This window comes from Ornithorhynchus anatinus, chromosome 9 (assembly GCF_004115215.2).
Source record: "Ornithorhynchus anatinus isolate Pmale09 chromosome 9, mOrnAna1.pri.v4, whole genome shotgun sequence".
Classification (NCBI taxonomy): domain Eukaryota; kingdom Metazoa; phylum Chordata; class Mammalia; order Monotremata; family Ornithorhynchidae; genus Ornithorhynchus; species Ornithorhynchus anatinus.
In genome coordinates, this window is record NC_041736.1 from 39,356,747 (window position 1) to 39,370,922 (window position 14,176).

A 14,176-nucleotide genomic window follows, 5' to 3' on the forward strand; every position below is an offset into this window, starting at 1 on the left:
ACCGTCTCAATCCCCATTTTACAGATGAGGTAACTGAGGCACAGAGAAGTGAAGTGACTTGTCCAAGGTAACAGAGCAGACAAGTGTCTAGGTCCCATCTCCTCCAAGATGCCTTCCCCGATTGAGCCCTCTTTTCTATGCACTTGGATCTGCGACCTTTGGACATTTGATATTCATTCCACCCCAACCCCCACAGCACTTATGTACATATCTTTAAATTATATATTATAAATTATTTATTTATACTAATGTCTGTCTCCCCCTCTAGACTGTAAGCTCATTTTGGACAGGGAACATGTCTGCTCATTCTATTGTTTTATACTTTCCCAAGTACTTAGTACAGTGCTCTGCACATAGATCTTAATAAATACAACTGATTGATTGACTATAAGCTCATTGTAAGCAGGGAACATACCTACCAACTCTTATATTGTACCCTCCCAAGCACTCAATATAGTGCTCTATACAAGTTAAACGCTCAATAAATACAACTGTTTGATAGATTGGTTTCCTGGTTCCAACTCCAGGGTGGGGTGAAGGGGATTGCCCATGGTCACTCCCCGGCCAGCTTCACCTCGTGTCTTGATTTGAGTCCTGGGCCAGCTTGACGAGGATGCGAATCAACGCGTCCGTGTTGTCCCTGGGGCTCGACAAGAGTTTCTCGGCTCCCATCTGCTCCACGACTGCTGTCAAGTGCTCGGCAGTGACCTTCCGGACCGAGGGGTTGCGGTGACTGGGAGGGAAGGCATCGGGGGCAATGGGGCAGGATACAGAGAGTGAAGAGAAAGGGAAGAGAGGAATGGGACAGGAAGGAGGCACAGGAGGATTATTAAATACATGATGGCAAGTTTGGTCAAACTCCTCCCACAGCTCATCCCACCAATCAACACTCTTCTGGTCCTGCTCCAGGTGTCTCCATCCCGGGCCTGAGGCTGGCTGAGGAGCATGTAGGCCTACAAACCACCCCACGTCCCTGCCTGGCTTTGGGATAGGTCGCCTTGTCTTCCCCATGCCCGTCTCAGAGACGCCCCAGGAAACTGAGGAGATTGTACTCTCCCAAACACTCAGTACAGTGTTCTACACACAGTAAGTGCTCAATAACTACCACTGATTTTGATAAGTGCCACGTCTCTCCACCCTGTCTGCCACTAATGGGCACACATTTTCTTCCCAGACAAGCCTCTGACCATACCAGTCCCTCATCTTCCACAGCCAGGGCTGGGGAGAAACAGGGTGGGGGTGGGGAAGGCACAGGTGCTCTGGTCTTGACCTACTGCTCCCAACGTCTCCCCAAAGGCAATACTGACAAGGACAAACAATGAATGAACCAAAGAAACTACTTGAGGGGAGGGTCAGCAAGGGGTGGAATAAACCCCAGGAGAATAAGAAACCAAGTGAGCTGATATCTGAAAACATGCTTAATTTCACTGTTTGTTGATCCACATTTCAAAAGAAACTTGGTCATTTGGGAAAGGTGGAGAAGGACTCCAGGGAAGGTAAAAAAAATCTGAAAAATCTCTTCAGTCTCTAGGTGTTCTCAATAATAATGATAATGATGATAATAATAACAACAATAGTCTCTAAATGCTTACTATGTGACAAGTACTGTATAAAGATACAAAATAATCAGGTCAGACACTGTCCCTCTCTCGTATTGGACTCACACCGATGAGAGAGACCAGGTATTATGGGTGAGGGAATTGAGGCACAGAGAAGTTATGTGACCTACCTGAGGTCACCCAGCAGGCAGGTGGCAGAGGCGGGATTAGAACTCAGGCTGCTTGGGGAGTGGTCTTACCTGGGTGTGGAGTGCCAACTCACCCACCCTGACTCCATATCTGAGGTGGCCATTCGTATAACCCATTTTGGAGGTTTCACTTTGGCTAATGATGATCCCAAATAGTTCAACGGACTTCCTCCTTCCTCGACCAACACTCCATCCTCCAAGGACTCTTTTTCCTCCGAACCCACCATTCTCCAAACCCTCTTCTCGTCCCACTCTGTCCCACTTCTTCCTCCTTTCTTTTCTCCTACTTTGAACTTTCCTCATGCTCCACCTCAGTCTTAGCCCTACTTCCTCCTGATCCCTCCCCACTGTCCTGCTTTATTTCCCTATTCCTGACTTTCTACCACCCCCTCCCTGATCCCACCCCCCACCGAGGACAGCCCCCTCCATACTAGGCACCCCCTGCAGTGAGGGCCAACAGGGAGCGGGCTGGGGTCACACTCTCCACCATGGCTCTCAGAGACCGGTCTGCAGCTCGTTGTATGAACTCGCTGGTGTCCCCCGCCTTCTGGAGCAGGCAGCGGGCAATTTCCTCCGCCTCCTGGTCCATATGCTTCTTCATGGTCTGGAACAGGTGGCCCAGTGTGCTGATGGCCAAGCGTGATACTTTGGAGCGGAGGTTGGAGACCTAGAGGAGACAGAGCAGGCGGAATGGTGCAGTGAGGAGAACAAGGGCTCTGGCCTCCAGAATCCACCCAGGATAGCAACTCATGGAAGCCCTCATTTGTAGTACAGAGATAAGTGTCTGACCGGTTGGAGTCATAATTGCCAGACTTGGCCATCGCATGGTTCAGTCATGTGACCAAAACCAGCACTCCCCTCTAGATGGAAAGCTCATTACGGGCAGGGAATGTGTCTGCTAATTCTGTTGAATCATACTCTCCCCAAGTGCTTAGTACAGTGCTCCGTACATAGTAAATGCTTAATATATACCATTGATTGATTCTCTGCAGGGGCAAAGGTAAATGTATAGGTTTGGAGATGGAGAAGTTGACGGTGAGGTGAGGTATAGTTACAGTTCGGGAGGAGCAAAGTGAGTGAGCTAGAGAGTTTAAATGCTATTAAAAAAAATCCTTTCATTAAAATGGAGCCAGAGCCCACAACTTCTGGGAGGAAATAAAACCTTCCAAATAGAAACTGGTGAAAAGAGGGGAGGGAAAGCCTCAGGGGTCACTGGAGGCCAGTGCTTGCTCCAGGACAGCAGAGTTCCCCAGGCCGAACCCCCAGCCAGAGCCCTGTTTGTCCTCCTGGCATGTAATGGGAAGAAGAGTCAGCAGGACCTGGATTCAAATCCCAGCTCCACCACTTGTCTGTTGTGTAACCTTGGGCAAGTCACTTCACTTCCTGTGCCTCGGTTATCACATCTGTAGAATGGGGATTAAGACTGTGAGCCCTATATAGGACAGGGACTGTTTTCAGCATGTTCAGCTTGTATCTACCCCAATGCTTAGTACAGTGCCTGGCACATAGGAAGCACTAAACAAATACCATTAAAAAAAAGAAACCAAGGGTGTGGTTTTCTCAGAAGCACAAAGCAGATCAGAAGAAGAAGTGAGAGCAGGCCTCAGGTCACATGACCAACTCCTTCCTTGTTCTCCTCTGCACACAACCCCTTCACATCGGCAAGCTGCGCTCCAGAAAGAAAACAATTCCCCAATTGAAGCTCATCCCTTGCTCGGTATTCCTGCCTAATTAAAGAATCAAAAGCCACCCCTCAATCTCTCCACATGTGAAATAGGGCAGCTACTACTGCCCCATTCGTGCTGCAAGTTAATGTCAATCAGGGGCTCGGGCTTGACCAGCTAGTACTCAAACAAAGCAGCAGTCGCAACTCCACTTGACAGTGGGCATTTTTCCATTGCCCGAAGCCCTAGGGCCTGCCAGCCACGTCAGCAGTGCCCACTGGCTGGCCGGCCGCCTGTTCCGGCTGCGCGTCAGAGACCAGGTCCTCACCTCCCGTGTCACGGCTAAGCAAACATCGTGGAGTCGCCCTTCGAGCACGTCGGGATGACAAGCCGCCAGGCGCCGCACACTCACCAGCCCCTTCTCTTTCAGCTGCCTGAGGAAGAGCTCCGAGGGAGGCGGGGCAGGGGGGCAGAGGGAAGAGTCACTGAACACAGTCACACATGCCCCCTGATAGGACCCCAAAATTCCAAGCAGGTCTGAAAAGATCCCCAATGCAGTCTGCTTCTTCAGCTTGCTCCCTTCCCCCTCCAAGACTCTCCCCATTTTCACCCTGTCAAAAAGAAACGTCAGCACCCATCTACTTGAAGTCATCTGATGCCTCAGAGCTTAAATTCTACAAGGAGGCCACCCCGCCAACCTGACGGAGCCTCTTGTACCGTCCTGCTCCTTTGCCCAACCGGAAACGGTCAGACTTGTAAACGAGTCCAGGACTCAGAAATGCCCAAGGTTCTGTCCACCGAGCGAGGCCTGTGCAGCCCCAACTGCGGGAGTCACAGGACCTTGGGGGTGAGGTGGACAGCAGGAGGGGTGGGCACCCACAGGTTGTTCTCTCACCAGTCACTGTTACTGAGCCACTGGAGGGCCTCCATCAACCCCAGCTCAGGGTGGGAGAGAGGCCGGAGGTCCTGAGCCAGGCCCTCTTCAGGTACTGCCGCTGCTTCTGGAGGACTGGTCACGAGGGCTGCTGGCAGAGACTTGGCTACCCAAAGGAGAAGGAAAACTGTCACACAAGAGACAGGCTCACTGGCAGCCCTTCCTTGTCAAATGTTTCCCTCAAAATGCCACTCAACCTCTCCTCTGCAACACAGCACCCAACTAGGCAGGACCACAGCAGCCATTTTCCACATTTAGTATGTAGGGAAAGAGAAAGCTGCAGATGGCCTTGGCATTTTTTTTTAAATGGTATTTGTTAAGCACTTACTATGTACTAATTAGGCACTAGGGTAGGTTAATCAGGTTGAACACATCCATGTCCCACATAGGGCTCACAGTCTTAATCCCCATTTTGCAGTTAGGTAAAAGGCTCAGAAGTTAAGTGACTTGCCCAAGGTCACACAGCAGACAAGTGGCAGAGCCAGGATCAGAATTGAGGTCCTTCTGACTCAGGCCTGTGCTCTATCCACTAGGCCACTCTCCTCTACACTCTCTGGCACCCCAGCTTCCTCCTGCTCAGCCCATCTACCCTATTCCCTTTCGCCCAGCCAAATACACCTGCCTCCGCCCTCCTTCCCTTACCACTCTCTTCAAACTCTTGCTGCTTCCCCTAGGTTGTACATTTCCCCTTCCTAAACTAGCCCCTTCCTGCCTGCTCCCATCTCCTGACTGGTTTCACCCCACCCTTATTATTTTGTTAATGAGGTGTACATCCCCTTGATTCTATTTATCGTGATTAAGTTGTTTTCTTTTTGTCTGTCTGCCTCCGCCAATTAGACTGCAAGCCTGTCAATGGGCAGGGATTGTCTCTGTTGCCGAATTGTACATTCCAAGCGCTTAGTACAGTGCTCTGCGCATAGTAAGCACTCAGTAAATACTATGGAATGAATGAATGCATTCTTTTAGGTCCCTGACCTCAGCTCTCTTCCCAAGTCACCCCTTACACAGGGGTTGCCTTCCTGACCCTGGCCTCATACCCAATCCATGCCCACTTCAAACTGGGGCTCAGTGCATCTGGCATCAACCATTTGTGGTTCACTAAGCACCTACTGAGGGCACAGCCCTGGTCTGAGTGCTGGGAGGGAAAGAAGACAACCAGCATAGCCTAGTCGATAGAGCACGGGTCTGGGAGTCAGAGGACCTGGGATCTAATCCCAGCTCTGCCACTTGTCTGCTGTATGATCTTGGCCAAGTCACTTATCTTCTCTGTTCCTTAGTTTATCTCAACTGTTTGATGGGGGTTTAATACCTGTTCTCTCTCTTACTTGGATTGTGAGCCTCTTGTGGGACAGGGACTGTGCCCGATCTGCATTTACTGTACTTACCCCAGCACTTACTACAGTGCCTGGCACATATTAAGAGCTTAACAAATCATATAGTGAAGCAGTAGGGCCCAGGAGTCAGAAAGACCTGGTTTCTAATCTCAGATTCACCACTTGCCTGCTCTGTGATCTTGGGCAAGTCACTTAACTTCTCTTTGTCTCGGTCATCTCATCTGTAAAATGGGGATTTAGACTGTGAGCTCCATATGGGACATAGACTGCATCCAACCTGATTAACTTCCATCTCCCCCACCACCTAGAATAGTGCCTGGCACTATTCGCTTAAACCTACGGGAACCCTTCCTCTGTTAACTGGCTCGGCATCAGCTGTCCCGTCACTCCCCCGGCCCCCACCCTCTGAACCCTACCTGAGGTGTGGCGCCCCCGACTGGAGTCTCGGCTGCTGACCGGTAGGCTGGGCAGGGAGGCCCGGCCGGCCCTGCTGGCCTGCTTGTTCAGGATGATGCTGGGGCTGGTTTGACCTGGGCTCCGCGGCCTGGCAGGTCGGGGCAGGACTCCACTGCCCCGGAGAGGAGCGAGTTCTGCAGCAGCAGCAAGAAGAGGAGGCAGAAGAACCCACACTGGGTTCACACCAGGGGCCCAGCAAGATGGGCCCAGGATCCAGGGGCCACGGTAGATGCCTCGACCACCCCAACAGAGCTGCCCGGCCCCCATTGTCTCTCTCCTCCACAAACAGGACCATGCACTCCCACTGGGGATGCTGACGGTGAAGAGGGCAAGGGAGGGAACTCTTGCTTGGAGGGTGGGGGGGGATGGCTCACATTGTCATTGATCAGGGCCTTGCACTGGGAAAACACTCTCACCTCTCTGCTGCTCAGGAGTTCCTTAGGTCCCTCCCTGACCTTATGCCAGGTCCCCCTCACTCCACCATGACCCCCTAGATCCAACCGCCACCTTCTCCCTGGCTCCTCCATGGTCTTCTTCCCAAATGTCACTCTCACCCATCTCTTACCTCCCTGATTGACTCTCCCTGGGGACGGGTTCTGCGGCTGGTCCTGGAACACCCGGAACCCCTCCTGCTCCGGATCTCCTTCCCATCCTCGCACCAGCGGTTCCAGCTCTTTCTTCTGCCTCAGGCGCATCTTCTCCTGAGCTGACTTGGAGATGGTGATGGGGACCTGATATGGATCAGCAAACACTAGTAGGGAATCTCCAGAAGGAAGTTGAAGCATAAGCGACATGATGGGTCTCTCATGGCTTTAATAGGATTTTTTTTTAATCAAGCAATCCTAGCATTTAGTACAGTGTTCTATACCCAGAAAGTGCTTAATATTATCGTGACTACATTTCTTGAGCACTTACTGTGTGAAGAGCACTGGATTAGGCACTTGGAGTACAATACAGTTGGTAGCCAGGATCCCTGCCCTCAAGCAGCTTAAAGTCTAGCTCCTACCTTCTACCTTCCTCTTACTTAATGTCTACCTTCCCCTCTTGACTGCAAGCTCATTGTGGGCATGGAATCTACCACCTCTGATACACTGTACCCTCCTAAGCGCTTAATACAGTGCCCTACACACAGTCAGTGCTTAATAAAAACCCTTGATGATGATGATGGTGGAGACCAGTTCCTTTCTGGTTCACATCTCCATGTCACCATAAAAAAGGCATGAGATTTTTCCAGAATCGAACCTGTTCTGAGTTCCTGCTGGATTTTTAAGCCCAGAGACCTCCAGAGTGGTAGCCATAGAATTTGTTCACTAGAATTAGAGGGGCAGTAGATTAGGTGCTTGGGAGAGTATAATAATCAGAGAAACAAAACACAGACCCAGTCCTTGAGGAGCTTGCCTTCTAATGGAGGAGTAGTTGTGAGGAGGGGAGAGGAAGGAAGTGGGAGAGGAGGAATGGGGCAGGAGGGAATGTCAAGTTGTGATTTAGTGGAAAGAGCATAGGGCTGGGCATCAGGAGACCTGGGTTGTCATCATCATCAATTTATTGAGCACTTACTGTGTGCCGAGCAATGTACTAAGCACTTGGGAGAGTACAACACAACAGATTTCACAGACACATTCCCCACTCACGATGAGCTTACAGTCTAGAGATTCTAATCAATCTGGACCACTTTCCAACTGCACGATCTTGGACAAGTCACTTTAGCGCTCTGTGCCTCAGTTTCCTCATATGTAAAATGGGAACAAAAAAACTTGTTCTCTCTACCCCTTAGACCATTAGCTCCATGTGGGACAAGGACTGTGTCATCTAGTTATCTTGTATCTATCCCAGTGCTTTGTACATAAGCACTTAATAAATCCATAATTATAGAATGGGACAGAACAGGTTTTCTGCGTAGCAGCCACAGAGGAGGGATCTGAATCCTGGGCTTCTATGAAAGAGACACAGTTCATTGAGACCAGAGTAACAGGGATCCCGAAAGGAACAAGCAGCCACTCACAGTCACATGGCATGTCAGAGACACCAGCAAGGTGAGGAGGCACAATCATGGACTTTATGATGGGTGGTTCCACCCCCCCAGCCCAAAGCCAGACAGCTCCCAGTCTGATTGGAATCAAAATGGCTCACCTGTTGCCCAGTGGAATGTTGGGGCCTCCATTATTGAGCTCTGAGTATCGGACACCTGACTGATGACCCTTCAGCCTCACTCTGCCCCCCCCTTTCTCCCTTAGTTCTCTGGGTTCCTCCCTGCTACCCTTTTGTCTTCTCCACCCCACCCCGTCCAAATACACCCCAAAGGCTACAACTGTAGTGAAAATCCTAAAAAGATTCTACCACAGTCCACTGTTCAAAGGCCTGTGAACAAAAAAAGCCCCATGTCCTCTGGGAAGCCTTCCCTGACTATTCTATCTCCCCGCCATTTCTCTCCCTCTGAATCACCCAACCATTTGTATCCTCACTCACTAAGCACTTTAGATACCCACCCCCTACAATAGCACTCATGTCCATATCCTTATATTGGGTGCCTCTTCCTACCTGTAATTTCTTTTAGTGTCTGTCTTTCCCACAAGATTGATCGCTCCTTGAGCACAAGGATCATATCTGCTTCCTCTATTGTACTTTCTCAAGTGCTTAGTACAATGCTCTGCATGCGGTAAGTACTCAGTAAATGCCAGTGATTAAACTGATCGAGTGGTTTTCCCCATTGTCAAGCCATTTGGGAGGGTTGTTCTCTTGCAGCTTCTAGGGACCATCTTCCTCCTGCTGCAGCCCTAGATCAGTTGTTGTTTTCTCCCCTACTGTACCATGATTCTGATGCCAATTCCCCTCACAGTGCCCTTTGACCCTTCCTGCTGCCTTAGCTGATACCTTGCCATGACTCTCTTTCTGGTCCTCTTCTGTCTGGGTTAGTGGCCACTTGGCAACCGTAGCTTGGCTGAAGGAGAGGGTTTGCCACAGAGATGGGGTCTCGGATCCAGCAGGCTTTGCCCCACGAGTTAGCTCCTTTCTGACCGGAGGACCCAGGGTCCGAGCTTCTGAGGAGTCAATCACACGGGAGGTGGTTTAGGACAGCCCACACAACCACCTCCAGCCATCACCAACCCGAGGACTTCGCCTTCCACCTCAAAGCCCGTCACTGGGCAGGGATTGTCTCTATCTGTTGCCGAATTGTACATTCCAAGCGATTAGTACAGTGCTCTGCACATTAGTAAGTGCTCAATAAATACTATTGAATGAATGCACGAATGAATGAATGATCTAAGGCTAACGTCCCGCAGGGGTCTCAACTCTTGCTTCTCTCTTCATTTTTTATTTATGGTATTTGTTAAGCATGTCCTATGGGCCAGGCCCTGTACTAAGCACTGGGGTAACTACAAATTAATCAGGTTGGACATAGTCCCTTTCCCACATGGGGCTCACAGTTTTAATCTCATTTTGCAGATGAGGTAGCTGAGGCAAAGAGAAGTTAAGTGATTTGCTCAAGGTCATACAGCAGACAAGGGGCAGAACAGATATTAGAACCCAGGTCCTGTGACTCCCAGGCCGGTGTCCACGAGCTTTGGATACTGAAACAGGGAGACTGGAAACTCCTTGAGAACAGGAATCATGTCTATTAACTCTATGGCACTTCCTCAAATGCTTAGTACAGTGTTTTGCACACAGTAAGTACTCAGTAAATACTATTGCTTGATTGGGAGAGGTTGAAGAAACCATATTTCCAACCCTGACTAAAAAGGATGAGATGAGAGGAGCAGATAAGGTGACCTCACTGCGTTTAGCCAGTGAGGTCACAAAATGGCAGCCCGGCTCAGATAAACCCATGGACTCTGTTGGTACTTACCCAGAGACGTTAGGGCTTTCTCACTGGGACTTCTTTGCAGCACTGATCTTAAAGGAGGAGGGAAAAAAGGATAAAAGCAGCATTAGTGATGGAGAGGGGAGACCCAGCAGGGGGTGGGGAGCATGGGGAGGTGATGCAACTCAGCGCAGGGGTGTAGTTTAGCAGAGACTAAAACCCAGGTCCTTCTGACTCGCAGGGAAATGCTTTATCCATATAGGCCACACTGCTTCCCATAATTGATATTATGAATAGGGCAGCAAAACCAGCTGTGTTGATGCCGATAGGTTAATCATGCTTCAGGGCTTCGCTATTAGTGACTGTGTTTGGACATTTGTCAGGAAGTCTGCCCTGGAGAGATAACTGGTGAAATGAATCTTCAGAGGTGTGTGAAGTTTCCTGCGCCAGATCTCACGCCCATTGTGCTTTACAGAGCACCGAGGCTGTAGCTTCGCCTGGGGTCACTATCACACAGACACAATAATAGAAGTATTTCTTAATCAGCACGTACTGTATGCCGTGCACAAGTGCTGAGGTAGATTTAATCAGATTAGATAATAGTACCTACCCCAAAAGGGGCTCATAGTTTTAGGGAAAGAGAAAACAGCTACTGAATCCCCATTTTACAAAAGAGGAAACAGGTACAGAGAAGCTAAGTGACTTGTCCAAGGCCACACAGCGGGCAAGTGCCAGAGTCAGGATTAGAACCCAGATCTCCTGACTCCCAGGCCTGTGCTCTTTCCACTAGGCCCCGCTGGATCCTTCCTGAAGCAGATGCTGGCTTAATTGATGTTGTTTGTTTCATTGCCTGCTTGTGAATCACTTGGTGGCTATTCCCCGGCTCAGGTCTGGCTGCCTGCATGTTCTCCAAAACGTAGGTTGGAACATGACTCTGGACCGTCGCCTGTCTCCCCCGATTAGACTGTAAGCTCGTCAAAGGGCAGGGACTGTCTCTATCTGTTGCCGACTTGTCCATTTCAAGCGCTTAGTACAGTGCTCTGCACATAGTAAGCGCTCAATAAATACTATTGAATGAATGAATGAATGAATGACTGCTTAGTACATTAGAGAAGCAGCGTGGCTCAGTGGAAAGAGCACGGGCTTTGGAGTCAGGGCTCATGAGTTCGAATCCCAGCTCTGCCACTTGTCGGCTGTGTGACTGTGGGCAAGTCACTTAACTTCTCGGTGCCTCAGTTCCCTCATCTGTAAAATGAGGATTAAGACTGTGAGCCCCACGTGGGACAACCTGATTCCCCTATGTCTACCCCAGCGCTTAGAACAGTGTTCGGCACATAGTAAGTGCTTAACAAATACCAACATTATTGCTTTGAAAATAGATTTCTAAGCCATTGATCTGCTTCGTGGCCCATTACACTCAGACCCGCCCTCTTCCTACAGCTTTCCCTTTAGGACTGGCTTCCTGGGGAAGAGGAAGAGGAGAAGCAGCTCAACACCAGCTCCCAGGTTCTCTGGGGTGTCCTCAACTAGGCGGACGTAAAGAAAGTTGGTGAAAAGACATCATACTCTCCACTCCCGCCTCATCCCAGTAGCTGTGACCTCCTACACAAGCCAGTCGTGCTCACAGAGAAAAGTCTGGATTTATGGTGAATGCCTCTGAACCAACTCTGCCATGAATGCACATCTGGCACTTGACGATTGCCCAACACTTCCACTCTCCAAACAGAAAACCTGTTGCCCCTCTGGGCAAATAAAAAACCCAGAAAAAGTGTGATGGGTGGAGGGGAGGTGGATTCATGGCAGAAGAGTGCTGAAGGAGGGCAGAGATTACAGGGAACAGTAAAAATCCTGACGCCACCAAGCGGAAGTGCCAGGGCTCATGCTCTCAACATTAACCACCCCACGATCTTGTGAGACCAGGTACTTGATTCTCATCCTCCTTTGCTCCCACCATGGAAGAAGACCTGGCTGTGGACATCATCCCCTCAGAGAATGTTAAAGGTTAAGGAGACAAGAGTCAGTTCCCACCTGAAGCAATGGTTTACCTTACTGGTGGGCTCCCCTGACCTGGCAGCAGGAGACTGGGCAGGGGGACCGGAACGGAGGCGTTGGCGTCATTCCTGGGAGACCTCCCGGCCTTGGGGATGGGAGGGATCGGAGCACCACCTAGGGACTTCCTTATCTTCTCGTCATTGCATTGCAGGAACTGAAGAGAGCTCTGTGCCTGGAATCAGTGCTCAGTTAATGAAAGAATTTATTAAACGCTTACTAAGTACCAAGCACTGTGCTAAAGCACATATAGATACACGATCAGAGGTCATGCCCATCCCACAAGGGACTTCACAGTCGAAAAGGGCGGGAGAGCAAGAATTTTAACTCCATTTAACAGATGAGGAAACTGAGCCCCCAAAAAGTCGAGTGACTTGCCCAAGGTCCCCCAGCAGGCATATGGCAGAGCCAGGATTAGAGCACAGGCTTTGGAGTCAGAGGTCATGGGTTCAAACCCCGGCTCTGCCACTTGTCAGCTGTGTGACTTTGGGCAAGTCACTTCACTTCTCGGTGCCTCAGTTACCTCGTCTGTAAAATGGGGATTAAGACTGTGAGCCCCATGTGGGACAACCTGATTCCCTTGTGTCTACCCCAGCCCTTAGAACAGTGCTCGGCACATAGTAAGCGCTTAACAAATACCAACATTATTATTATCATGGATCTCCTGAATCCAGTTCCGGGCACTGTGCACTACACCACGCTGCCTCTTGAAGTGTAATTGGAGCTCTTCAAATATGGAATTGCAAAGCCTCTATGAGCCTACCACTCTTCCACTTAGGGAATTCTGAAATGGAGCCCGGGCCTTCGACTCCCCGTCCCAGGACCTGCAGCAGCTGAATGGGGACAGACTGTGGCAGCGGGGCCAAGGCGCCTTTAGAAAATACCAGAGCAGAAAGACACTCCATGTCTCCCATGAATCACTAAAATTCATCCTTTCCTCTCCATCCAAACTGCTACCACATTAATCCGATCACTTATCATCGAAAAGAAAATCCTCACCATTGACTTTAAAGCAGTCAATCACCTTGCCACCTCCTACCTCACCTCTCTACTCTCCTACTACAACCCAGCCCACACACTTGGCCCTTCTCATGCTAACCTTCTCACTGTACCTCCATCTCAGCCATCTCACCACCGACCTCTCGCCCACATCCCGCCTCTGGCCTGGAATGCCCTCCCTCCTCATATTTGACAATTACTCTCCTGTACTTCAAAACCTTATTGAAGGCACACCTCCTCCAAGAGGCCTTCCCTGACTAAGCCCTCTTTTCCTTTTCTTCAGTTTCCTTCATCCTGAGTTCCTTTTTTTATTCATACACCCCCCCCCCACCCCAGCCCCACAGCACTTAGGTACATAACTGAAATTTATTTATGTTAATGTCTATCTCCCCCTCTAGATGGCAAGTTCATTGTGGGCAGGGAATGTGTCTGTTCCATTGTACTCTCCCAACTGCTTAGTACATTGCTCTGCACAGTAAGCACTCCATAAATATGATTGATGACTGACTGACACGGGGACTCTCTCTCCAGCGAGAGAGCCAGGCCCCCTCCCAAATCAGAAAGGCGCTAAACCAGCCTCTGGGCCTCACTCAGCCAGAGAAGCCTCCAAACAACCGAGTCAAAATATTTACTGAGTGCTGTGTGCAGAGCACTGTACTAAGTCCTGAAGAGAGTACGACGCAACAGAATCAGTGGACATATTTCCTGCCCGTAATGAGCGGGAAACTAGAGAGGGTTCACTCATCACTCCAGCTGTCCTAGGAATCTCACATTTCATTCATCTCCCCCTCTGATTGTTAGACTGTGAGCTCCAGGTCCAACAGGGCCCGTGTCTGCCCTGATTATAGCATATCTATAAAAAATAAAATTATTATTAATCCATCAATGGCATTTATTGAATGCTAACTGTGTGCAGAGCGCTGATCTGAGCACTTGGAAGAGTATGCTATAACAGAGTTGGTAGACAGTTTCTTGCCCTTAAGGAGCTCACAATCTAGAGGAGGAGCTTACAGCCGAGAGGCTACAGTCTATTAGAGGGAGGCTAGGGATTTGGTGACTTGAGGGCTCTCCCCTGGTTTCTTATGGGCTTCTAGTCTGAGAATGCCAAGGAGAAACCCAGAGTTACTGGCCAGTGCAACCAGCCCTTCTGAGAGGTAGAAGACTGCTTTTCTGCTTTGACACATTGCCCTTCTC

The 14,176-nt window shown here is 49.8% G+C and overlaps 1 protein-coding gene across 1 annotated transcript in view; it reads right to left on the bottom strand.

The window, feature by feature from the left end:
- TOGARAM2 (TOG array regulator of axonemal microtubules 2) overlaps window positions 1–14,176 on the bottom strand; it is a 33,528-nt gene that overhangs the window by 10,822 nt on the left and 8,530 nt on the right. The window contains exons 5-13 of the mRNA XM_029071463.2: window positions 11,980–12,158; window positions 9,980–10,026; window positions 9,007–9,173; window positions 6,701–6,866; window positions 6,096–6,269; window positions 4,307–4,451; window positions 3,740–3,845; window positions 2,179–2,414; window positions 575–733 (exon numbers count right to left, since the gene is read on the bottom strand). Coding sequence (XP_028927296.1) covers window positions 575–733; window positions 2,179–2,414; window positions 3,740–3,845; window positions 4,307–4,451; window positions 6,096–6,269; window positions 6,701–6,866; window positions 9,007–9,173; window positions 9,980–10,026; window positions 11,980–12,158 — 1,379 coding nt within the window. The remainder of the gene's footprint in view (window positions 1–574; window positions 734–2,178; window positions 2,415–3,739; window positions 3,846–4,306; window positions 4,452–6,095; window positions 6,270–6,700; window positions 6,867–9,006; window positions 9,174–9,979; window positions 10,027–11,979; window positions 12,159–14,176) is intronic.